The 26369-nt window shown below is 54.9% G+C and overlaps 1 protein-coding gene across 1 annotated transcript; it reads left to right on the forward strand.

Moving 5' to 3' along the window:
• Positions 1-670: 670 nt before the first annotated feature.
• On the forward strand, positions 671-25163 carry Tspoap1 (TSPO associated protein 1). The gene is made up of 32 exons (XM_071603222.1): positions 671-1000; positions 1760-1867; positions 2112-2240; positions 2787-2966; positions 3527-3712; positions 4940-5017; positions 5104-5187; positions 5456-5545; positions 5675-5797; positions 6207-6311; positions 7665-7715; positions 8092-8112; positions 8788-8992; positions 9609-9781; positions 10976-11091; positions 11353-11462; positions 14950-15777; positions 15937-16088; positions 16421-16798; positions 16887-17123; positions 17683-17868; positions 18444-19286; positions 19888-19987; positions 20089-20231; positions 20872-21040; positions 21438-21509; positions 21918-21950; positions 22143-22246; positions 22331-22402; positions 22596-22706; positions 23312-23373; positions 25093-25163. Exons 1-31 carry the CDS (start codon positions 671-673, stop codon positions 23339-23341), a joined length of 5547 nt encoding a protein of 1848 aa, XP_071459323.1. The 3' UTR covers positions 23342-23373; positions 25093-25163.
• Positions 25164-26369: the final 1206 nt, after the last annotated feature.

Raw genomic sequence — 26369 nt, forward strand, 5'->3', positions numbered from 1 at the left:
GACCACAAGGAACCACTGGGGATCACCCCCAACAGCTCCTGAGGACCCTAGCCAGGCTGAGGTGTCATGATGGATGACCAGACTCACAGATGCTGACAGACACACACCGATACCGATGCACGCAGCTGCACAAAACTGACACACTCAGATACAACCAGTGACAGCATCACACATTGCCACAGCCCTGCAATACAGACACCCCCACACGCAGAAACAACTGGCAACTCTGTAACAGGCACAGACAGTGACATACAGCACCACACTCTTCAACACACACAAGTGGGGGCACCCATCCTCCAAACACACACACGATAGCATTGACCTGCAGGGGACAGACCTGGAGACACACACGCATACCCTCACCCAGGCACTGCTGGTGGTGGCCTCGGCACATCCTCCCCACCCCCACAGGGACACCCTCCCCTCCCCATATACACGAGCACTCACACACAACCACCAGCCAACATACCCCCAGCTCCAGCTCTGGCAGCCCTGACGCCTTCTGCAGCCTCCTTCGCGGGTGGGGAAGGGCTCAGCCAACCTTGGATGGAGCTTCGGTGAAGCCAAGAGCTCAGAGGGGAAGGGTCTAGCTTGGCATGACCATTGAAAGTCCCCTCACCTGGCTGGGTGATGTTCCCTGGCCTAGGTTCTGGGGTTCCTTGGCAGTACCATGGAGCAACTGACAACCCTCCCTCAGCCTGGGGACCCAGGAGCCATGGAACCCTGGGCACTGCCCGCCTGGCAGAGCTGGACTCCGGGCCAGGGGGGCGAACCTGGAGACAGAGCCCCAAGCATTGCTGACACTCCGACAGCTTTGCAGGTTGGAGAACTGAGGCCCGAGGAGAGCTGCGAGCCTGAGGGAGCCCAGAGCCCCAGGCCCATGGGGGGCATTGACCCTGGAGGAGCAGAGGCTGGGCTGCCCAGCCTGGGGCAGCAAGCAGTGATCTCTGGTCGTGGTTGTCTGAGGCTGAAGGATGAGGATGTGGAGGCTTTGACTAAGGTAAGGGGGCTGGGGAGGGCTGGGGGGTCTGCAAGCTGTGCCTCCCCCATGTCCTTTAGCTGGCCAGGAGGCAAAGCAAAATATGCAGCCCTGCTGCCCACCTCTTTTCTCCGTCTGTTTGTCTGAGGTTCTGTCTCTGTGACTATCTGTCCTCTCTTCATTAGATATGAATCTCAGTGGCTCCATTTTTTTTTTTTTTAACTATTTGTCCTCTCTACCTGTCTGTCTATATCTGGCCCTGCCCCTCTGTGTCTCTGTCTGACAGTCTGTCTGTCTGTACCTCCTCCTCCATGAGTCTCTGTTCTCAGGGGACTGGGGGATTTTGGGGGTGTGAACGTGTATGGTAGAATCAGAGTACAAGGAAAGATTCAGGGAGAAGGCTCAGTGTGGGGCCGAGCCACAGAGGACAAGGTCTGGGTGAATTTGAGCAGGCTCCTGTAGAAGATGGAGGGATCAGGACTTCGGGAGAGGACAGGGGACTCACCAACCAAGAGCAGTCTGGAGAAATGGGGGTAGAAGTTTGAGCTGGCACTGGCCCGGAGGGGTCAGGGGACAGTTGTGTGCCACTGGGAGCAGGGAGGGTGGGATGGTCCCTTCTCCTAGATCCCTGTGCCCCTCTCTGAAGGCCTGGGACATAGGAGAGAACCTTCTCATCTCCATGTCTCCTTAGACTGTGGAGGGGAGATGCTTTCACATGGAGAGCTCTTATTGGATGGGATGGGTCCCTGAGGCTCTGTACCTGGTCCTTTCCCATGCCAGGCCAAGCTGAACATGGGCTTTGGTGACAGACCCAATCTGGAGCTGCTGAGGGCCCTGGGTGAGCTGCAGCAGCGCTGTGCCATCCTTAAGGAGGAAAACCAGATGCTGGTGAGACTTGGTGAATGGGGTCTTGATTCCTGGCTGGAGCCAGGCCCTCTGTCTCAGTGTCTTCCCTTACCCCTTGAACATCTCTCCAAGAGATGTCACAGTCCCAAGACCCAGAGAGGGTGAACCCTTGCCCAGAGTTGCTAGGGATCCCACTGTGGTCCTGGGTTCTAGTCCAAGCCTGAGAGTAGGAATGGGTCTGTGGGGTGCTCCCTACATGCTACAATTCTGACTGACCCCTTGTCAGAGAAAGAGCAGCTTCCCTGAGACAGAGGAGAAGGTGCGGAGGCTGAAGCGGAAGAACGCAGAACTGGCGGTCATTGCCAAGCGCCTGGAGGAGAGGGCCCGGAAGCTCCAGGAAACAAACCTGAGGGTGGTGAGGACAGGAGACTTCTGGGCTGAGGCTGGGTGACCAGGGAAGAGGGGAAGCAGGGGCTGGGCCTCAAGGTCTGGGACTTGGGAGTCATAAACTCTTAGCACCTAGAAAAGCATGAATCCAAGGGCTGAGGGTAGGAAGGACAAATGTTGGCCTGGTGAGGGGGCTACAGGAGGGAGAGAAGGGCTGGGTGGGAGGTTCCTGAGCAGACAGGGAGAATTCTGGATTACCCTTTGCCTGTGCTGGCTGCTGAGCTAATCACAGGAGGTATAGAACTGGAGTGGGGGCAGGGACAAGATCCATCATAGTGACAGCCAAATTAACAGCCTCCTTTGGGTCTAAACTAAGATGTGAAGTTAAACCCTTTTAGTCCTGGTTGGGGACTGTTGGGATGGGATGGAGTGAGGCTGCCTGATTTCTGCTACCCCAGACTGGGTGGAAGCCGGAAGCCAGGTTTCATTTAAATTCTCCTTTGGGAGAAGCTGAGGAATGGGAGAAATGCCCTAGCCCCCAGGTGACCACTGGCCTTACCCCTCCTCTGGCTAGGTAAGTGCTCCGGTGCCTGGACCAGGGGCCAGCTTGGAGTTTTGCCGGAAGGCCCTAGCCCGCCAGCGAGCCCGGGATCTCAGTGACACAGCCAGTGCACTGCTGGCCAAGGACAAGCAGATTGCTGCCTTGCAGCGGGAGTGCAGGGAGCTGCAGGCCAGGCTCACTCTGGTGGGAAAGGTGCGAGGAGGCCCGGGTCCCCCCTTCCTCAGACCTACTCAGCAGGGCAGTCTGCCTGGTTGTGGGATGTGGACAAGATGTTAATGAGATGCAAATGAAACGGGAAGGTGGAGGCTGCTGGGGAGTAGGTTCCCCTGGCAACGGCCCAGGTGGGAGAGGGGAGAAGGAGCCTGAATTGAAGGGGGTGGAGCCAAGAGTCCCAGACCAGGACCGTCTGTGCTTCAGGTTTAAGGCTGTGTGCCAGTGGGTCTGTAGGGTCTGGAGGTATGAATACACACAAACTTGTGAAGGAATGTTCACCAGGCATTTAGCACATTTAGTGGAGGGCACACTGCACGCACCCAGTAAATGAGTTGCTGGGAATGTCTGTACAACGGCTGGTGGAAACATGTGGCTGTGTACGCAAGCACATATGACGGGGCATGCATGCACAGGAGGGTGCGCAGGTTGCAGTACATCTGAGCCCCTCTATCAAGGTGGAGGTCTGGTTTTGCCCGGAATGGTGTGGGGGCAGGTAGGGGTTAATTAGGTTTGACTCCTCTCCTGGTCCTCCACTCCAGGAGGGTCCCCAGTGGCTCCACGTGCGGGACTTCGACCGGTTGCTGCGCGAGTCCCAGCGGGAGGTGCTGCGGCTGCAGAGGCAGATCGCCCTGCGCAACCAGCAGGAGCCGCCCCCGCCACCCCGGCCCCCGGGCTCCACTGCCCCGGCTAGAGCAGGGGCGCCAGCCCCGGGGGCTCCGGGAGAGGTGAGAGCCGGCGCAAGGGCAGGTGTGTGGGTGTGCGCAGATGAGGGGTGGGGGCGACCCGGGGATCTCCTCGCTACTTCCCCATCAAAGCCATACTCGCATTCCCAGGGTGACGTGCGCATTCCTAGGGTCTAGGGAACCCTCCCGACCATGGGCAGTGTCTCTTCTGAGCCTCCTGAGCTCGTACCTGCGCGGCTCCCCCCAATCCCCCGGGGGTTCCGCCCTCCGCAGGCCTGCTCCCCGCGGGGCCAGCCCGGCCGCCCCTGCCGCGCCGCCAGTGGTACATCCCGGCCGCAAATCCCTGGTTGCCCTGGCAGCCGCCCGGGGCCCAGCCCGCGCCGCCTCCTCCCCGCAGCGGCAGTAGAGTGGGGACGCCCCCTTCAGCGCCTGCCTGGCCAGGCCTGGCCCCGGCTAGCTGGGGGTGGCAGTGCATCCAACCGGGTTCCAGGTACGGGTGACCTTCACTGAGCACGGGGCTTAGGCAGCCTCTACCCCGAGGGCCAGGGACCAACTCCAGACCCCAGAACCTAGAGATCTGGCTCTTCATCCTAGGTGGGCAGCATCTAGGTCCGCCTCTTTCTGGGGAGAGGGGTGGGAGGAGGGACTCAGTAGTGACGAAATCCTCTGGATGGGGGATGCTGCTTGATCAGATTTTGTCCCTCTGGCTGGCCCGCGGAGGGAGCCCCTCCCATCAAGACTTATCCTCCCCAAAAGTTTGCACTTAGCGTGCGATAGTGTGGGCTTGGGGAAAGACAGAAGGAGGGACTGGCTAGGTTTCCAATGCTGCAGGCCAAGCCCAGATTTGGATGATCCAGAACCCCTAGCTCTGGGAACACCACATCCCTGGGGGCCCACGCAGCCTCCTAATTCTCTGCCAGTCGCTGAAGGACACTCAGGACGGTTATTGAGTGCAGAGCAGGGCAGCTGCTGGAAGCTAAAAAGGGAAAGCTTTGGCCTGGATAAAGGACCCATCTCCCAGGGCACACGTGGGTCCCACGATCTCAAAGCACTTATGGCTGGGGTATACCGGGTACTGCCTCCAGACTTCATCAGCTGATGTTGGGAGAGGGTGGGAAGACAGCACCCTTTCCCTCCCCTTCCCTGGCGGGTTTCTCACTGCTGACCATGTCATGAGGTGGGAACCTCCCATAGGTAGGCTGGGCTGGGGACAGGCTTCCCTAGGGCCCTGTTCTCAGGTGCCAGCCCCCTGTCCTTGGGCATTTCCAGGCCACACCTCAGGAGGATGTGGAGAGCCCACCCGTGGTCCTAGGGGAGCCTGAGAAACAGCCAAGGGTGCAGCAGCTGGTAAGTCCTAGGTCAAGGGCTGGGGGCAACCTGCTATGAGCAGAACTGCCTTCTACCATGTGCAGGCCTTGGTTCTGACCCCACAGGAGTCTGAGCTCAGCAAGAAACGGAAGAAATGCGAAAGTCTGGAGCAGGAAGCCCGGAAAAAGCAGAGGCGATGTGAGGAGCTGGTGAGCTCACAAGGCTGCCCAGGTCCAGCTCCTCCCTTCCCCCAGGCCAAGGGGCGCATTGGGCTCCCTCAGCTTTGCTCCCATCCCACCTACCCTTAAGAACACACTTTTCCTCTTGTTCAGGGGTTCAGGGGTGCTTTTCTTTCCTGGCTGAAGCGGGTTCCCGTTAGGGGAGGGAGGCCTTGCTTGGGAGGGCAGGATTCTCTGTGTGAAGAAAGAGGAATGTGGGTCTTGGGTCCCTCTTCCAGAGGTCCACTGTTCCCCTCAGGAACTGCAGCTAAGAGAAGCCCAGAATGAGAATGCCCGCCTGGTGGAGGAGAATTCTCGGCTCAGTGGGAGAGCCTCAGAGAAGGAGCAGGTACCTCTTCTGCTCTGCGAGGTCTTGTTCCTGGCCTGGGGGGACGTACTCCTGGGGTATTCTCCTCTGTGAGGGAGCAGGTGGGACAAAGTGCACACATACAACTCCCTGCCAATGTCCTTTTGCTAGGTTGAGTGGGAGAATGTGGAGTTGAGGGGCCAGCTCCTGGGGGTGACGCAGGAGAGGGACTCAGCCCTTCAAAAGAGCCAGGGCCTGCAAAGCAAGCTGGAGAGCCTGGAGCAGGTGCTGAAGGTGAGGAGGCTTTGTAGGTGGGGGAGGCTATTGAGCCCTGGTACAGGGAGAAAGCGAGATGGTAGAATATGCCCTATGTGGGGTATTGGGGACTGAGGTCCTGTCCCCATACAGCCAACCTCTTGCCTTCTTTGGCCTCAGTTTCCTTTTTTATTTTTTTAAAGATATATATATAGTTGTTGATAGACTTTCATTTTATTTATTTACATGTGGTGCTGAGAATCGAACCCAGTGCCTCACCCATGCCAGGCTAGTGTACTACCGCTGAGCCACAACCCCAGCCCCTCAGTTTCCTGTTTAATAGAGGATATCTGGAGCAGATGGTATCTGAGGCTCCTTCACCTTAGCTTTTCTGTGGAAGTGTGGCAGAATGGGGGGCTCTGGCCTTGACCTAGAGTCTTGTTTTCAGCACATGCGGGAGGTGGCCCAGCGGCGGCAGCAGCTGGAGGTGGAGCATGAGCAGGCTCGGCTTAGCCTGCGGGAGAAGCAAGAGGAGGTTCGAAGGCTGCAGCAGGTGGGAGCAGGAGTGAGGAAGGTGGTAGGCTGCTGGGGCCCAGCTTTGCCAGCCACTCATTCAACAAGCACATACTGAGCACCCACTGTGTACTAGACACTGTGCTAGGCACTGGGGGGATAACAGCAAACAGAGACCTGGTTGGTTCCTGACCAATCAGCAAATAAGCAGACCCATGAATGAGATGATTTCAGACACTAACGCGCACAATGGTGATGTGGCAAGAAGGGGCTGGGATGGGATGAGGAGCCACTTTAGACAGGTCATCAGGGAAGGCCTTCCTGAGGAGGTGACAATTGAGCTAAGAACCCAGAGGTGAGAAGGTGTCAGTCAGGAGAGCCAGGGCAGAGCAGGCCAGGTAGGGGGGGATAGTTGTACAAACGCTCTGGTAGGGAGGAGCTGGGGGGAGGGCCCAAAAGCAGTGTGACTAGAGTATAGCAGGGAACTATAGCAGGAGTTGGGCCTTAGACACTGGGGGAAGTTTGGCTATTTTGTTCTATGAATGGTTAGAATCTGTTGAATTCTAAGCAGGGAGGTGACATGGTCTGATTCATAATTGGCAGAACTGACAGTGGGAGCAGCATAGAGCAGGTGATCAGATGTTAGTGGCTATGGCAGTGGTCCAGGAGGGAAGTGATGATCATCTGGACCAGGGTGCAGGTGACAAGGGAGGTGGAAACAAGTGGATACATTGGAAATACAGTTTGGAGACAGAATTGACAAGACTCACTGTGGGGTTCCAGTTGAGTCCCAACTCAGTCGACCCTGCGGAAGATAGGGTTTTCACTCCCCGTGGGGTGAAGGATGACGGGGCACTAGCTTTGAAGGGCAGAGAATTCCGAGTTCTGTTTTGTCAAGTCCGGGTCATGCGCTAAATGTTCAAGTGGGGGTGCCCGTAGGCAGTTGGGTGCTTGAGTCTGGAGTTCTGGGGAAGTTGGCCTCGGAGATGTTTGGAGCCATCATGTGTTCCGTTGTGTGACTAGACCCTTGAGGAGAGAGCAGGGAGTATAAAGTGGCCCACCACTGTGACCAGAGGAACCCTGACATTCCAACATCCCAAGGGGTAGAAGACAAGAGGCAGGCAAAAACAAAAACAAAAACAACAATCTAAAACTCAGAAGGAACATGAGAGAGGTAGGAGGGAAACCAGGAAGGCGGATGTTCCAGAAAGAGAAACCTCTCCCCGACCCTTCTCCCTTTGTTAAGGTGGGGCTCAGGCTGGGAGAGCAGGAGGGAGAAAGACTCCCTCCCTCCCTCCCTCCCTCCCTCCCTCCTTCCCTCCTTCATGCTCCCTTGACCCCACCCCTAGGCCCCAGCCTTCCCTACCAGTATTTTGCCTCTTTCCATTGGTAGGCCCAGGCAGAAGCCAAGAGGGAACATGAAGGGGCCGTCCAGCTGCTGGAGGTAGGGTCCCTGGAGGTGGCCACCAGCTCCACTACCTTGGGGGAAGGCAGGGGACTTCAGATAGAAGAACTGTAAAGAAGTGGGGGGTACGGTGGGGTTGGTAGGAGGGTCTGGGGGAATCCCCTCCATTTTTGGACTGTTTCTCAGGCAGGGGCTTAAAGGGACAGGAGCTCCTGAGTCTGGTGGCAGCCATCTCCCATTGCCATCCGATCCAGAGGCTGCCTTCACTGTGAACTGCCCTTTCATTTAGCCTAGGAGCTGACTGGATGGTGTCCCTTTAGGCCCCGTTCTCTCTCTCTCTCCCTTCCTCCGGGTTAATGACCGACAGGGCTCAGTGTTCTAACTTCTCCTCTGCCACTTCCCTTCTCTGCCACAGTCCACCTTGGATTCCATGCAGGTACAACCTCCTTACGCCTCTCTCTCCTTTGGATATCCCCTCTCTATGTCTCTCCCAAATCCCTGCCCTCAGGGCCCAAGTGGTACCAACTCTCCTGTCCAGCAGAGGGGATGTGTCCCATAGCAGACCTCAAACTCTGAAGCTGGGCTGGGGTTCCTACAGGACATGTGGGCTATTCCCTCATCCCAGACCCTTCCCTCCTGTAGAGGCTCTCAGGCCATGAGGAAGTTCGTCACCAATTGACGCATGTTCCTTGTGATAGTGGCCAGGGGAGAGTCCCTGATCTCGGGACTCTCCTGTTACCTGAGGAAAGTTCCTGAGAACTGGCCCATTCCTGTCACAAAGCTGTCCCTACCTTTCTGTGGAGTGGAATCTCTCACGTACCCTTCTGAGGGCAGGGATTTGAGTCACTGTGGGAGGGTGACAAGGAAGAGAGCTGAGAAAACTCCTGTGGTGATACTGGTGGTGGTGATGAGGAGGGAGGGGTCCCTTTTGGCCTGCAAACTGTTCAGAAGCAGGAGTGCCACCATCCAGGGCATGAGGGTTGGTAAGGTGTTCAGGATGGGAAGCTGGGTAGATGTGGTTTGAAGCCCAGTGTGAGGCTGTGTGGAGCTGGCACAGGCTGGCGCTGGGCAGCTCTGCCCGGCTGGTGTCTCATGGTGGGTCTTGGCTCAGGCCCGGGTTCGAGAGCTCGAGGAGCAGTGCCGCAGCCAGACGGAGCGTTTCAGCCTCCTGGCTCAGGAGCTCCAGGCTTTTCGTCTGCACCCAGGCCCCTTGGATCTGCTCACTTCTGCCCTGGGCTGCAGTGCCCTGGGGGACCACCCACCACCCCCTTGCTGCTGCTCTACCCCCCAGCCCTGCCGGGGGTCTGGCCCCAAAGGTAAGGGACTCAGCAACCTTGTAGCCTGGAATCCCCAGGCCTGGGACGTTTGTATAGAGCAGGAAGTTCAGGATCAGAGAAGGCCAGTAACTCCCCCAAAGTTACCAGTACCTGGCTAGAGCCAAACTCTGATTGGAAAAACAAAGCCCATAAGAGTTCCTATCCTGAAGTGTGGACCAGATATCTCAGGCCACAGTGCTCCTTTTCCTCTGCCTGGATGTCTCTGGACGTAGCTGGGAGTTGGTTGCTAGGCAGTAGAATTCAGTAGCAGGCCTTGGGAAGAGTCCTGGCTTGGTGGGAAGGGGCTGATCAGTCACAGCTGCTGATCCCAGCGCCACTCAACATCCAGTGAGATTTTGAGCATATTCCTTAACCTCTCTGGGCCATAGTTTGCTAAGGCCTAAGCAATAATTAAATGCAAGGAATAATTGAATGTAAGCTGATCTGAGGACTACACCTCTGCTTAATAAGTTTCCCAGCAAATATTTCCCTTCTTAAAGAAGTCAGGAAATCCGGCTATGGAGGGCCTGACCCCCATACCCAGGAGGCTCCACCCTATCTTCCTGGTCCCTCCTCAGGCCACAGATCCCAAGCCCACGTGCCATCTTCTCTTTAGACCTTGACCTCCCACCGGGCTCACCGGGGCGCTGCACCCAAAAGTCTTCCGAGCCTGCCCCTGCCACCCTTACCGGGGTCCCTCGAAGGACAGCCAAGAAGGCAGAGTCTCTCTCTAACTCCTCTCGCTCCGAGTCCATCCACAACAGCCCCAAGTCATGCCCTACACCAGAGGTCAGTGCTGGGGAGAGGGCCCTGGGGTTCTGGCATTGGCATGGACCAGTGAAGATTGGCCCTGACCTCTTCTGGGGACCCTAGGAGTTGGGTGGCCTCTGGGCCCAAGTTGGGAGGTACATGGGCTATGGATCCCTTCCATGGTGGAGAATCTCAGGAGGAGGCCATACCTCCTCTCTAGGGCTGGCCCAACAGCTCCACCCCCTAGGTTCCAGGGAGGCCCTAGAGTCCTGGGCTGGTTGGAGGAGACACTTTGGCACCAGGATCCACATGAAACTGCTCATAAGAGCATCTGCAGAGAGGCAGATGGTTGTATAAGACAGAGTACAGCTTCTGGGATTTAAATCCCATTGTTGTCTAAGACAAGTCACTCACCCTTTCTGGGCTTTGGTTTCCTTATCTGACTATTGAGGATAATAAAATCTGCTTTCTAAAGTTGAGAGGATTACATAAAAAAAATATAAGGAAAAGTGCCTCCGTGCTGGGCACCCAGTAGATGTGGCAATTATCATTACCAGGTTGTTGGGCATCACTCACAGTTCTTCTAATCACGCCATCCCTTTTTCCTACCCACAAATTCCCAAAGTGAAGGGAGCAGGTCAGGAGCAGCCTTGCTAACCAGGTTTCAAGAGGGGTAAAACCCAGCCCCAGGCCTCTGCTGCCCCCTTGTGGGATAGAATGGTGGTGCTGGTTTGGAATTTGGTGGTGGAGGGACTGTCCACTGGGAGACCCAGTGGACAGGAAGTTCTGAGTTCCAGGACTGAACACTGTTCCCTGGCTAGAGTCAGGGACTTCTCCAGCCCCTTCTGCCTCCTTGCTTTCAGCTCTTTACAATCAAGACGCTTTGCTGAGTTATTAATCTTAAGGAGCCAAATTGCCATTGATGTCCACTCTCTACACCAGTGTGGCCTGGCCCCCTCTGAGGTGCGGGGAGCACCCTTATTTACTGGGCTGGTTCAGCAGAGGCCAGGACTCAGGGAGGGGTCCAGATTGTCCCCACTCCCCCTGCTTAGGGCAGCTGGGTGCACCTTTAGAAAACATTGGGTCCTTGTTATTCCTGGTCTTGCCAGCATGTGTGCGCTCACTCTCCCTTATCAAAGCAGTGGGTCTTCCTCTGGTCCAGTCTGGAACATGCCTGCTTTGTCTTTGGCTCTGGGTCCTGGAGAGAAACCAGCCCTTTCTGTCTGCCCCCAGGTGGACACAGCCAGTGAGGTGGAGGAGCTAGAGGTGGACAGTGTGTCCCAGCTCCCAGCAGCCCCGGAGGGCAACCCAGGAACAGCCAGGATCCAGGTCTTCCTAGCTCGCTATAGGTGAGCCCCTCACCCTTGCTTCTCCCCTACCAGCATTTGGAGTGTGTGGGAGGAGTGGGTTGGGTGGAGATAGACCTTTAGAAATGGTGGGAGTTGGACATATTTTCATAACCTAGTTGAGCCAAGGTGGGTGCAGTGAATGTTCTACTTGGCTAAAGGTGGAAAGCATGTCTTCATAAAGGTTCAACGCATGGGGAGAGATGACAGGCATGGAGATACAATAGGTTTCTGTCCTCTTCTTCCTTGCCACCTCCCCAACAGCTATAACCCCTTTGAGGGTCCCAACGAGAATCCAGAGGCAGAACTTCCCCTGACAGCTGGAGAGTACATTTACATCTATGGCAACATGGATGAGGATGGCTTTTTTGAAGGTAGGACAGTATTAGGGCTCATTCTGTCCATTTTCCTGTCTTTAAGCCCCAGTTCCTAAGTCCTCCATCCATCCATCTCCACTCCCCTACATGCTCAGTCCACCATAACTCTTGAGACTCAGTTAAGAGCATACAGAGATCTGACAGCCAGTGAGAAAAGAGGGAAAAAAGGGGTCTGGTCTTCTGCAGAACAGGTCAGGGCATACCACTCTGTCCAGAGAATGAACAGAGTGTCACAGGAGATTTGTGTTAGATTAATTTTAGTGCCAGTAGAAAGAGTATGGCACTATTTAACAATAGTGACTCTTGAGGCCAGGCATGTAGCATAGATTTGATTCTGGACTCCAGTTAAGTATGAGGAGGAGGGACCAGGGTGCAGATCCCAGGAAAAAATGTTAGCACATGGTAAGCTTGTGTCAGAACCCCGACAGGGCATGAGCCTCAGAGCTCATCAGACAACTGAGGCAGATGCTCCACTGAGACTAGGCCACATGGCAGAGCCTGCAGAAGGGGATGACCTTGGGAGCTTCCTCTACAGTGGTCCTGGCCCAGGTACCAGACTGTGTCCTTTAGCAGTAGGGAGGGTAGAGACTGGAATGACATGTAGGTAGGGCAATGGAGTCAGGGGTCTCTTGTGTGTGAAGATTTAGGAAGGGGGTCAGATCTGAGTGTGGAACACTGAAGGCTTTGGAACCTGCTCAGGTCTTTCCCTGGGCCCTGGGTCTCTTTATTTGAGTAGCAGCTGGGAATAATGGTATCTGACTTCATGGCCCAAACAGCTAAACTCTCCATAGGAGTAGGTTCCAAGAGCAGAATTAAATAGTTTCCAGGACAACAGTAATTTTTTTTTTTTTTTTTTTTTTTTTTTTAGTATTTATTTTTTAGTTGTAGCTGGATGCAATACCTTTATTTTATTTATTTTTATGTGGTGCTAAGGATTGAATCCAGGGCTTTGCATGTGCTAGGTGAGTGCTCTACTGCTGAACCCCAGCCCCAGCCCCACAAGAGTACTTTTTTATGAAAAGAAAAAAATTTCAGGGGTGGGGGCGGGCAACAGCAAAAGCATAAGTATCACCTCACCCCAAATAACTGGAATTCGAACTATTGCAGCCTAGGGGAGACTGGGATAGAGCCATGTGGACAACTGGATGCAGGACACCATATTCCTTGTCCAGCTTTAGTAAGGGACTGCTTTGTCTGGTCCCGACTGTACTGTTCTCCATGGCATGAGCTTCACAGCCTACATGCCCAACTCTGGCCCAGACTTCAGCTTTGGTCTTGCAAGCTGTGGATTCATGTAGTGTGCGGATGCTTTAATCCCACACTCCTTAATGCCGTGCTATATTAATTGTCTATGGCTGCCATGCAAATCTCCACCTACCTAGGGCTTTAAACAACAGACTTCTGGAAGCCATAATCTGAAACCAAGGTGTCAGCAGGGCTGTACTTCCTTGAAGGCTCTTGGGGAGATCCATTCCTTGTCTCTTTCCGCTTCTGGTGATTCTAGGTGTTCCTTGGCTTGTGGCCACATCACTCCAATCTCTGCAATTGTGGTCACATTGCCTTCTCCTCTTCTCTGAGTGTCTCTCCTCTGGTGTGTTATGAGGACAAGTATGAAATTTAGGACCCACCCAGATAATACAGGATGATTTCATATGAAGGTTCTTAATTACGTTTGCAAAGATGTTTTTTTTTTTTTTTTTGCTATTAGGGTCATATTCTTAGGTTCCAGGGATTAGAACATGGACATATTTTTGAGTGGCCACTATTCAACCTATTACAAGGCTTATTATGTTATCTAACTTATTGAGAATCCCTATTATTTCTTCAGATTCCCTTTATTTTTCTCAAAGTATAAAGGAGAGAGAGAGAGAGAGAGAGAGAGAGAGAGAGAGAGAGAGAGAGAGAGAGAGGGGAGAGAGACACAAATGACTGTGGGGAAAACTCCCAGATGCCCTGTAACTCAGCCCTGATGATGTCGGTCCTCTGCCTGGAGCCCTGGCTCAGGCTTCTGCTTCTTCCCAGTAAGGCCCTACAGCCATAAGCTGTCTATTCCCTGAAAAGTTATTTCCTTCTTTAAATTGGCTAGGACATGGTGTGTGTGGGTCCAGCTTCCTTCTCCATTAACATCCCTCAAACAAATGTTTTAAAAACTCTCATTGAGTTTTTAAAGGAGAACTGACACAGGTCAAAAACTCACCGCTGATCACTGCCTGGATTGACTGCTGGCCATGCTCCTAGACGTAGACTGCCGTGGGTCCTGGTCCCTTCTAGAACCCACAGTGACTCTTCTCTGGCACTTATCTTGTTGTTTCTAAAAATGCATTCCCTTTCCCTTTGTTTAAAACTCACTGCAAAATTCCAATCAGCAGAATTTCATTTTCTTCTTCTTCTTATTTTTTTTGGTTCTGTGGATTGAAACCAGAGCTTTATACATGCTTAGCACCGAACAACACCTCCAGCCATTTAAAAAAATTTTTTTTTCACTGCTTGAGTACTTTTTAATTTTTTTATTTTCTATGAACTCAATGCATTTAAAAAAATTTAAAAAGAATTTGAGAGAGCATCTCATTAAGTTGCCCAGGCTGGCCTCAAACTTGCGTTCCTCCTGCCTCAGCCTCCACAGTGGTTGGGATTGCAGGTGTCCACCATCATGCTTAGCTTTTTAAAAATTTTTAATTTGTTCTAATTAGTTGTACATGACAGTAGAATGCATTCTGACACATTGTACACAAATGGGGCACAACTTCTCCTTTCTCTGGCTGAACATGATGCAGAGTCACAACCGTAGTATAATCATACGTGTATATAGGGTAATAATGTCTGTCTCATTCCACCATCCTTCCCATCCCACACATCTTCCCTCCCCTCATTCCCCTCTGCACAATCCAAAATTTTTTTAAAAAACCTTTTTAATATGAAAGTTTTCAAATGGGTAGAAAAATCAAAGAATAGTACAACGAACACCTATAGATTTTACAATTGTTTATACTTTACCGCATTTGCTTTGTCCATATGTAGGTCAAAAAATGATTTTAAAGCAAGTTGTAGACATCCTAACATCTTACCTAGAAATACTTGAACATGCACTGCTTTAGCACAAGGACATTCTCCTATGTCCTTACAGTACCAGCATCACCTGGGATCTTGCCAGAAATGCAGAAGCTTGGCCCTACCCAGACCAACTGACTTAGAATCTGCATTTCAACAAATCTGCAATTGACGCATATACATGTTAAAATTTAAGAAGCCTGTCCTGTATAACCAAAATACTATTGTTACAAATATGCAAACCAACAATAATTCTCTAATCTGGACTTTGCCTATTTCTGTCTTTTAAAAGCACTGACAGGTAAATGTTGATTGGATTAAATACTTAAGATCACCCACTGGCTGTTGCTAAAATGCATTTATTGGACTGGTTTTTCTTTACCTCCTCTCTGTCTGTCTCCCCCTTCCCTACCTTTTCCTGCCCTCCCTCTGCCAGGGGAGCTCATGGATGGCCGCAGGGGCCTGGTCCCTTCCAATTTTGTAGAGCGTGTGTCTGATGACGACCTCCTGACCTCTCTCCCTCCGGAGTTGGCCGATTTGTCCCACAGCTCAGGCCCTGAACTCAGTTTCCTGAGCGGAGGTGGGGGTGGCAGCAGTAGCGGGGGCCAGAGCAGCGGGGGACGTAGCCAGCCCAGACCCGAGGAGGATGCCGGGGATGAGCTCAGTCTGAGCCCCCCACCGGAGGGCCTGGGCGAGCCTCCAGCTGTGCCTTATCCCCGCCATCTGGTGGTCCTCAAGCAGCTGGCCCACAGTGTGGTGCTGGCCTGGGAGCTGCCTCCTGAACGCGTGGAACTACGTGGCTTCCATATCAGCGTGAACGGGGAGCTGCGTCAGGCTCTGGGGCCCGGGGCACCTCCCAAGGCTGTGCTTGAGAACTTGGACTTGCAGGCCGGGCCCCTCCATGTTTCTGTGCAAGCCCTGACCAGCAGGGGAAGTTCCGACCCTCTGCGCTGTTGCTTGGCCCTGGGTGCTCGGGCTGGGGTGGTACCTAGCCAGCTGCGGGTCCATCGGTTGACAGCCACGTCCGCTGAGATCACCTGGGTGCCCGGCAATAGCAACTTGGCCCATGCCATCTACCTCAATGGGGAAGAGTGCCCGTCTGCCCGCCCCAGCACCTACTGGGCCACCTTCTGCCACCTGCGGCCTGGCACACTGTATCAGGCCCGAGTGGAGGCTCAGCTCCCATCCCGAGGGTCCTGGGAACCAGGCTGGGAGAAGCCAGACCAGCGGGCTGCCACCCTGCAGTTCACCACGCTCCCAGCAGGTATGCAGGTGCGGGCACCCCTGTCTGTAACACCTAGGAGGTGTGATGGCAGCAGAGGAGACTGGCCTTATTTGTGTTTTCAGGGGAATGGCAGATTGGGCTGATATCTATGGCAGGAAGTATCCTTTATTTCTGGATCTTGTGCCCCACTTCCCTCAGGCCCGCCTGATGCCCCGCTGGACGTACAGATTGAGCCAGGGCCCTCCCCTGGAATCTTGATCATTAGTTGGCTCCCAGTCACCATCGATGCTGCTGGCACCTCCAATGGCGTCCGAGTCACAGGCTATGCCATCTATGCTGATGGGCAGAAGGTATGACCTGGGGACCCCACCTGCCTGTACCCTGGGGACAGGATGTGGGTCCCATGCTCAAGGTCTAGTCTCCCTGGCCTCGCACAGGTGCCCAGTGCCTGGCATTTGGGCACTAAGTGGAAGATTGGTTAAGAGCATGGGTTTAAGAGTAGCATATGAAGGATTTGAAAACTGCTCCCCCACTGGAGCCACATGGCCAGGAGGCCTGGGTGAGGTAAGGCATGAGAAGGGCTTGGCCCAATGCCCCTCAGGATGCGGGTGCCACTGTTGTCATTGTCATCACATTGGCTGTTTCGGCCTCATCTTCCCCTCCTGTGCACCTTCTCCTGCAGATCATGGAGGTGGCGTCACCCACAGCCGGCAGCGTGCTGGTGGAGTTGTCCCAGCTGCAGCTGCTTCAGGTGTGCCACAAGGTGGTTGTGCGGACCATGTCGCCCCACGGAGAGTCGGCCGACTCCATTCCAGCCCCTATTGCTCCAGCCCTGACTCCAGCCTGCTTGCCAGCCAGGATCTCCTGCCCCTTACCACGACCAAGCCCAGAGGCCAGAACACCCCTTGCTTCAGCCTCCCCAGGGCCTGGGGACCCCAGCTCTCCTCTCTGGTGTCCTGCCCCCCATGGAACTCAAGATCCCCCAGGAGGCCCCCCAGCAAGCCCTTCCAGAGAGATGCCAAAAGGACCCCAGGAGGAACCGCCAGCCCCTTGCTCCCAGGTACCCTGTCTGGGCAGAGGGGAAGCAGGTGCAGGTTGGGAGAAGGGCCCCAGGTTTGGGCCCTTTCTCAGTGCTCTGCTTTTTCCAGGAGGAGGCTGGGGCAGCTGTCCTGTGTGCCTCAGAGAAGAGGGCCAGCGAGCCAACCCTGGGGGAAGGAGGCCCTGGTCCTGTATCTTTCTCCCTGGCTGAGCAGGAGGCCGAGTGGACGGCAGGAGAGGCCAGCCCCACAGCCTGCTCCACTCAGGCAACACCGGCCGAGAGGATGCCAAGTACTGAGACCTGCTGCGGAGGAGATCCCGGGCCAGGACTGAGACCCAGGGCTGAGGTAGGGTTTGGGGACACACTGTGCCACCTCACAGAATCAGGGCTTGCCCCTTCCCTTTGCCTCCTTCCCAATTAAAAAAAAAAGTATATATATATATATGTGTGTGTGTGTGTGTGTATGCATATATATATGTATGTGTGTATATATATATATATATATATATATATATATATATATATATATATATATTAGATAGACATGATGCCTGGATTTTATTTATTTATTTTTATGTGGTGCTGAGGATCAAACCCAGTGCCTCACACATGCTAGGCAAGTGCTCTACCACTGAGTCACAGCCCCAGCCCTTCCCTCCCCAATTTGGTGGCCCTCTTTACTTGTCTTCTTTTCTGCTCTGGCTCTAGCACCTTTGTGTCATGTGTTTCTCTTCCCAGATTCTCTCTCCTGTTTGGCTTCCATCCCCACCCTCACTGCACCCACCCCCCCAACTCTGAGCATGCCTCTTCCCTCTGCCAAGGAACCCTTTCTTACTCTGGCTAGGGGCTGACCCTGTCTTGGGTCCCCCCGTACCTCCTTATCTTCCTTGTCTCTTTCCTTGCAGAAAGAGGACATGGCAGAGCTTGGGGTTCGCCTAGTGAACTCCCTTGTGGATCATGGCCGTAACTCAGACCTGTCAGACATCCAGGAGGAGGAGGAAGAGGAGGAGGAGGATTTGGAGCTGGGTTCTAGGACCTGCTCTTTCCAGAAGCAGGTTGCTGGCAACAACATCAGGGAGAATGGGGCCAAGGTAACGAGGTGGGGAGGGGCTGGTGGGCCCCAGACCTCAGGCTCCAAGGCTACCCCATGTGTCTGCAACTGCTCCAGTCACCACTGAGTGCCAGCAACATCCTAGGTGTGTGGTCTGGGCCCTTGTCCTAAGCAACAGACATGAAGAGGCCCAGGACGCTCCTTGGCCCTACTAGGAAGAAAGGGGAGGAGGAGAGCTTGTATCTGCACTTCTTTCTAGCCCGACCGATGTAGCACCCCGACCAGGGGAAGCTGGTGCCATCTGAGAGCCTCTGGGAGGGATGGGGAGGCCTTCCCACTATGACAGGCACAAATGGCTTGCTCTCTCATGCTCTGCCCCACAGGGGCTGGAGCCAGATCCTTGGGTGTATTCCCTGAATCTTCCTCTGGTTCTGCCTAAACATGTGTTTGACTTTGGGCCCGCCACCGTCCCTCTGGTTGCTTCCTCTTGGAGGAAATTGAGGGAGGCCATTAGGGTTGCCCTAACCCCTGCCCCCATTTAAGGGCAAAGAGCACAACTCTCTCCTCTTCCCCACGGACCTCTCTTCCCTGCTGCTCTCTTCTCCCCATCCTCAGTCCCAGCCTGACCTCTTTTGTGAGACTGACAGCGATGAGGAGATCTTGGAGCAGATCCTGGAGCTGCCCCTCCAGCAGTTCTGCAGCAAGAAGCTCTTTAGCATCCCCGAAGAGGAGGAAGAGGAGGACGAGGAGGACGACGAAGGGAAGCCAGGGGCAGGCTGTCCTTCCCAAGACCCTGGCCCACCTGAACCTACATTGCTGGGGCTAGGCTGTGACAGGGGTCAGCCCCAAGGACCTGGCCTGTGTCCCCTGTCTCCTGAGCCCTCCAGGGCCAGGGACTACCTGGAGGATCAATCTGGACTAGTCAGTGGAAGCTGCCGGAGGAGAGGAGGTGGCTCCCCTGAGAAGCCCCTAAACCGACGGCGACCTCCAGACCCCCGAGAACACTGCAGTCGACTTCTCAGCAATGGCGGCGGGCCCCAGGCCTCTGCACGTCCAGGCCTCCCTAGGGACAGGAGTGTCCTCCCTGTGATTGAGGGCACCAGGAGTGGTGTAGAGGCTGGTGGGCGAGGGCGACCGGGCCCTTCCCGGAGGTGCCACCGTGGCCGGGCCCCAGAATCTGGACTGACCAGCTGCCTCTCCCCGAAGTGCTTGGAAATCAGCATCGAATACGATTCTGAGGACGAGCAGGAAGCAGGCAGCGGGGGCATCAGCATCACCAGCTCCTGTTACCCGGCAGATGGGGAGGCCTGGGGCACAGCACCTATAGCAAGGCCCAGAGGGCCTCTGAAGGTCAATTCAGGCCCCCATCCCTCCCCACGCCTCCCAGCCTGGGAGAAAGGGGAGCCAGAGCGGAGAGGGCGCAGTGCAACTGGCAGAGCCAAGGAGCCATCCTCCCGGGTCTGTGCCCTCTCCCCAACCTGGGCAGCCCCCTCCTGCTGCCGCCTGGTGGCCCTGCTTGCTGCCCACTAGCCACTCCCATTCCACGCTGCCACCTTCATCAGCAGAGGTGGGGCAGGGCCTCCGGGCTGCCTCACCTGCCTCCTGCCACTTGCATTCCACTGCTTTGCTGCTTCTGCTGATTGGAACCGGGATGCACAATATTCTGTTGTCACTGGTCGCCAGTTGCTACCTTCAGGCAGCGTGGCCCTTTTCTCTGCATAGCTAGCTATGTCTTCAGGACAGTGACTGTGATGCCATGTCTAGAGTCACCAGCCCCGATGCTGACGGAGACTGTCTTCTCATATGCTCCTCGGCCACCTCAGTCCCCTCCACTGCACTCATCCACTAGGGGGGCCGGGGCTGGGGCCTCCCCTCCTGCCCTTCCTGCCTCTGTAGGGGTGTCTGATGTCTCCATGAGGCTGGGCCGAGGCCCCTGAGAGGAATGCTGTGCTCCTGTTCTGCTGTGCTGCTTACGCTGCTGCTGGGGCAGAACCGGGGGAGTGCGGGCCCACAGGGGGATGGTGTGTCACTTCTGCCATCTGTTGCCCTGTCTTTGCAGACAACGGAAGCTGGCGAGCCCAGAGGGCAGGATTGCTCTGGGCGGAGGGGACCCCAGAAGAGAGGGGCCCGGGTGCCCAGGCCAGGTGCCACTGACCTGGGTGAGCTTCTACTTGGGGCCGGGCTAGGCCTGAGGGAGCCTTTCCTAACCTCTTCGATGGAGCTCACTGAGTCACTGCCCTTTGTCCAACCCTCTCCACAGCTCCACCAAGGGGCCCTCCAGAAGCACTGGACCTACCTGTCAGGCTCTTTGTGGCTCTGTTTGACTATGACCCCGTGTCAATGTCACCCAACCCTGACGCTGGCGAAGAGGAGCTCCCTTTCCGGGAGGGCCAGATCCTGAAGGTGACTGACATACCCCTTGGGCCCAGAGCTCCAGACTTTAGTCAACGTCCTGCTTCTGCCCTCCTCTCTCCACTGGAGACATCACAGAGCTTGGGGATGGGGTGGGGAGAACATGGCCCCTGAAGCCAGCTTTGGGGTTTAGACCTGCCATGTCTGTGGAGCTGTGGAGCTAGCCTTGAGTAGATTACCTAACCCCTCTGGCGCTCAGTCTCCTCATTGGTAGAGTGGAAATGACACAGTGTGTGCCTCCTAGGGTTGTCTGTGGAGTAAATGAGTTGATGCACATATTGTGCTAAACCTGCCACAGCATAGTGACGATTTGTTGTTAACATTACCATTTTTATTGTTCCTCTAAGTATTGACTGAAGCTTTTTGCTGACTCTCTGAAGTTGGGGAGATCCCATCCGGGTGCATGGAGGGAAAGTCTCTGACAGTGATGATGATGATGCAAAAGGGCTTTTTTTTTTTTTCTCCTTCTGATTCTGATTCATTGCTGCTCCCCTGTCCTTTCTGTCCCATGGCCTTCAGAAGAGAAAACATTCTTCTGTGGTTCCAAGTGGGATGCTTGCTGGGTTCAGGGCCTGGGGGTGCAGGGAGTTAGCTGAACTGGCCTCCTGAGACAACTAGATTTTGCCTCCAGGTGTTTGGGGACAAGGATGCCGATGGCTTCTACCAAGGTGAATGTGGGGGCCGGATGGGCTACATCCCCTGCAACATGGTGGCTGAGGTGGCTGTGGACAGTCCTGCAGGGAAACAGCAGCTACTCCAGCGGGGTTATTTATCTCCAGATGTTGTCCTTGAGGGCTCAGGTATGTCCCACATCCACTTCTTACCACCCCATTTCCAAACTGACTCATTCTGAGTAATTTTCATGTCTGGGATGGCTGGATGCCTATTTACCCAGAGTCTAGCATAGCCACTGGAGCCTCAGAAAGACCAAGGCAAATGCGGCCACCCCCTTGGTCTTACCACATGGAATGGAATCTGTTCAGGAGCCCCAGGAATGGCCTGTTTAACAGGATGCCATGATACCAGCCATGTATTTTGGGTCCTAGATGATGGGTGGAGCTTTTTATTAGGGACGTGAGATGAGGACCTTAAAAACATGCTCAGAAAGCCCTGAAAGGAGATTCCGGAATCTGTCCTGTTTTTCCCATTTTCCCTGCCTCAGTTTCTCTCTTATATCCACTTGCCTTCCTGGATCAGGGAACGGTCCCTTTGTGTACTCTACAGCCCGCACACCTGGGCCTCCTCCCAAGCCCCGGCGCTCCAAGAAAGGTGAGACCACATTCTCCCTTGGGTTCCCATGATGGTATGTGCAGATTGGGAGTGGGGTGGCATGGCTTGGGTCTCTGGGGAGATGTGTGGAGTTCTGAGCAGACCTCCAGTCACATCCATCCCCTCCAGTAGGGGCCTTTGTTCTGGTGGGGCTTGAGGCTGGTTTACCAGGACTTGGGTTCCCAAAGCACCTGACTGTAAATTCTGTGCAGTGTGGAGCATGTCACTTGCCCTTTCTGGGCCGTAGTTCACTGCAGAACAAATGTGTAGGGCTGATGTGTTCTCTTAGCCTCCTTCCCCTCCTGCATTCTTCATGTGAGGGTGAGCCTCCTCGCTGCCCTGGACCACTCCCAGTCTGGGATGAAGACGAAGGGCAGGATGAGGCTCAGAGGCACATTCTCTCCACAGCAGATTCAGAAGGCCCTGTCCAGTCCTGTCCAGGTGAGGGGCCATCCCTGGGTGGGGGTGTTAGGGGAAAGAGGTAGGGTGGGGCAGCTTCTCTGGCCTCTCCCCAAGGGCTACACCCGGTGGGGTGGTGGTGAACAGAGGGTCCTCAGGCCTCCAGTGTAGAGGATAGTATGGAGTGGAGGCTCCTGAGTCCCGAGTCCTGAGTCTTCTCCCTTCCCTCTGTAGGCCCCTCCAAGCTGATTCCCTCTGCTGACCTGAAAGCTCCCCGCCCCATGGTGGCTGCATTTGACTACGACCCCCGGGAGAACTCCCCCAACATGGACGTGGAGGTGAGGACCCTCAGATACTGCCTGGTGGTGGTGGTGGCGGCAGGGCCTCCTGGGCCTGACGCCTACTTCTTGCCCTCTCCACAGGCAGAGCTGCCCTTCAGGGCCGGGGACGTCATCACCGTGTTTGGGAGCATGGATGATGATGGCTTCTACTATGTGAGAACATTATGGGGGAGGGCACACCAAGCCCCAACTCTGGGGCAGGGAGATGGGCAGGGGTCCCTGGAGAAATGGACCAGGTGCCTCTCTTGATAGTGATGTTGGCTCCAGGCTGTTCTCCAGGGGCCTCAGGATCAAGGAGGCAAGGCTGGTCTTCCCGGTCTCTGTCTCACCAGCATCTCCTCCCCAGGGGGAACTGAACGGACAAAGGGGCCTAGTTCCATCCAATTTCCTGGAGGGACCTGGGCCCGAAGCAGGCAGTCCAGATAAGGAGCCTGGGATTCCCCAGGCCGAGAGTCAGGTCAGTGAGGAGCTGGGTTCCCAACTCAGCATTCGGTCTCTACCCTGCTGGTGTGATGGGAACAGGACAGTGGTGGGAGAGGCACAGCCAGGGTGATAAAAGAGCTGAGCTCTGTGATCAGGGCAGAGCTGCTGAGTTGCTACCAGAGGGGGACCCTGCAGCCTGCCCCCAGCATGTACCCCTGTTTGCAGAGAAGGGGTCCCCCAGGCCATCCGACCCCAGCTGCCAAGACTCTGGGGCTGATGGCAGGGGAAGGGGCCCTATGGAAAAGGACCCCTCCACCCTCCACCTCTGGCCAGTCACAGCCCTGGTTTCTGGTGCTTTCACCCTGTTGGGCTTTCCACTGCCTTTTGAAGCTAGTGGCCCAGCTTCCTGGGTTCTCACTCTCACAGCATGCCTCTCCTTGAGGTGGGTGGAATATAAGGAAGCTTCCAGGTTCAGAGAGCAGGGAGAGGGTGAGGAGGCCGAGCCCCAACCAGAAAGCCCAGGGCTTCATAAGCAGATGCAAAGTGGGAGCCACACCATACCTGGGCCACCTGGTGACTGGGCAGAGAGCATGCAGGCCTGTCAATAACCCCGCTCCTCTCTTTGTTCCTTGTTCTCAGAGAATGAGGAGGAGAAGAGTCCAGTGCTAGATGGAAATAGATATATGTAGAGAGAGCAACATGTAAGTGGAGGGACTGGCCCCCTATGTGCCATGTGACCCTGCTCCCCAGTTCATCCCAACCAGACAGTACCCTTTGTTGCCAATGGAGTTGACCTGGCTTTTCCATTGTCTTCCAGGGAGTGGGGGAGGGAGATCTTGCCATGGACTAGATGTGGGTGTGGGATCATCCTCCCCGTTTCTGATCCCTTGTCTTGCCTTTTCCCTGGGAGCTGTCATAGGAGTACATGTCATCTTAGCAAATGATGTCGTATGTTAGCTGACTCGTATTCTGTAACATACGCAGCTTATAGAACATTACCTGACATCTGTATTATGACTCATCAGTGGTATTATGATACTATATGACTATGGTATTATAATATTGTGATTATTATTGGTGATGAAAAGATGGCATCGTAATGTCACCAGTAATAATAGTCTCCCCACCCTTGTCCTCTGCATTAAGACCTGTTTGGGAGATGAGACACATGCTTTTAGTTGAAATTCACAGGTAACTTCAAATTATTCTTCTCTGGGGCTCAGAGACCCCCCTCCTTTTGTTCCCCAGTATCCCCTCCCACCTGGGGGGTTGTGGAGGGAGCCAGGAGGGAGTGGGAAAGGTCTGGGGCTTCCCAGCTGGCTGTTGGCCTTGGTGGTCAACGCTTCAACTTCCAGGTCTGAGCAGACCTCTGGCAGGCCCTGCAGCTCACCCACAGCCTTGAGGGAAGGGGCCTGTGGCTGTGCCCCCAGCTCCCTCGGTCTTGCCTGGGCTCCATGGTTGCTTCTGACTGGGAACTTGCCAGTCTCTGGGCAGGGATGGGGGTATGAAGGAGGGAGGCAGGACGGGAGAACATGCAACCTGACAAGAGGTGACAAGGGCTGTTCCAGGTGTGGGACAGCCAGGTGGGATGTGGGAATATGGGTGGGGGTGGCTTTCTCGTGGCTCCTCTCTTCACCAAACCCCTTCTGTAGGGTACAAAGGAGCACTGGGTGGGTGGGTCTGAAGCAGAGGGTGCAGCTCAGGGTCATGAGTAGAACTAGGAGCAGATTCAACAAGAGAAAAAACCCTAAAAAAGGGGGCGGCCTCCAGAGTTTGTGATGAGGGCTGTGTGATGTCCCCATCCCCACCCCTACAGTCCCATCTGGACCTGGCTTTCCTGGAGTCCTCCCAGAGGCTATTCAAGGGAGAGTCCGTCCCCATCTCTGTCCATGTGGTGTAGGCACTGGCTTCACTTCTTGAAGATCCTGGGGACACTTCATCTACTGGATTGGTGTGGATGCTCTTGTGCCTATGAGGTGCTGTAGGCACTGCCTTCTCTGAGGGCACAGCAGCTGCTAAGCTATTCTTGTCCTTGCTCCTTTCTTGGGAGTGGAGATGACATATAGGAAGTTGAGGGCACCCATCTCAAGTGTCATTTCTGAGAATTTTTGAGCTTTGTCAGCCTGTTACCCTGTAGTAAGACCCAGGGAAGGAAAAGGGCTTTTACCCAGGATCACAAGTTAGCAAAGCTCAACTGAGATCATGTCCCACGGGGCTCCTGGAGCACAATGCTCCGTTGACATCATCCCCCCCCCCCTTCACCTCTGTGCTCTGTGTGTCCAGGACAGTGGCAGGATGGTGAGGCTCTGGTTCTTGCCCATGAGTTGGTGACATTAGAGGCTTGGACACCTGAGGCTGCAAAGAAAGGGGTCAGGGTGGGGCAGGGACCAGCCCTGACCTTTCCCTTTCTCACATTCCAGGACTGGGTCAGCATGACACAAGGGCCTCCAGTGCCCCCAGGTTGGCATCGTGCCCCTAGCCCTGGAAGCCCCTCCAGGACTGAACTGGGGGAGCCACAGGGCACAATTGAGAAGGTATGGGGTCTGCTCTCCAAAGGGAAGCAGCTCCTCAGGAAACTGGGCTCTGGGAAGAAGGAGTGAAGCTGTGGCCCATCCTGCAGGCAGAAGCGGACCCCAGAGATTCCCAGGAACCTGTCCTGGCTGGGCAGGGAGGCCCCAGCACTCCCGTTCCCCAAGTGAACACTGGATGGGAATCAGAGAGACTGGGCAAAGGTGGGAGCTAGACGGGTCCTCACGGAGGAGTCCTCCAGATAGGCTCCTTCCTCTTCCAGGAGGGTAAACTGAGCCCTACAGTGGCCAGTGTCACTGAGCACCCACTCAGAGCAGGACTGGACCCCAGACTGTTGACTCCAGTCCACCACCTAGTTGACTCCTCGTTTCCCAGTGCACTCTGCTGATTTCTTCTTTGGCCCTCCCTACTCCCAGGATGGGACCCTGGGGGGTGGAGAAAGGGGCCTGCCTGTTCCTCCGGATCATGTCTTCCCTCCCCTGAAGGAAAGTTGGCACTGGAGTCTCCCCAGTGCCGCGGGCGGAGCCATGTATATATGTACATACTCAGTGCCTCAGTCCAGCTCCTCCATCTCGCTTCCACTGCACAGGCCCGGGAAGGAGAAAGGCCATGCCAAAGCGGGCCTAACCCCGCCCCACAGCGCTCCACCCCTCCCTGCCCAGGCCTCCTGGCCCCAGTGTCATCCCATCCCTAAAAACCTCGGGGACCAGGGGACAGAAAGCAGGAGTTGGGTTTGCCTTATTTTGCTCATTGGATTCAACTTCTCTTTTGCATTGTTTTCTTCTGGCCCCTGTGGGAGTCTAGGGGCTGAGGAAAGGACAGATTTATGCAGCTATTTTCATACATTCCCTGTTGAGAGTGGGTCGGGGTCCTCCCTCTAGCCTAACCATCCCATCCTTCACCCTCTGGCTGGATGAGTCTCTGCATGTTTCCTTCACTGTGGTGGGAGATTGTTTGACTGAACCCCCACCTCCACCTTGGTCTCCAGGAGTGTGGATGGTGGGGGATTTGTTTAAAAAAGACATTTTATTATAATAAAGTCTATTTTCACAAAATTCATGCTGGACTCTACTTGGGTAAAGGACTCCTTGGAGTGGTGGGTAATGCTGGGCTCTGGGTTCATGGCTTTAGAACCCAGAAGTGATACCCCAAGGGTGAGTGAGGCAGA

The sequence above is a fragment of the Marmota flaviventris genome, chromosome 17, assembly GCF_047511675.1.
Source record: "Marmota flaviventris isolate mMarFla1 chromosome 17, mMarFla1.hap1, whole genome shotgun sequence".
NCBI lineage: Eukaryota > Metazoa > Chordata > Mammalia > Rodentia > Sciuridae > Marmota > Marmota flaviventris.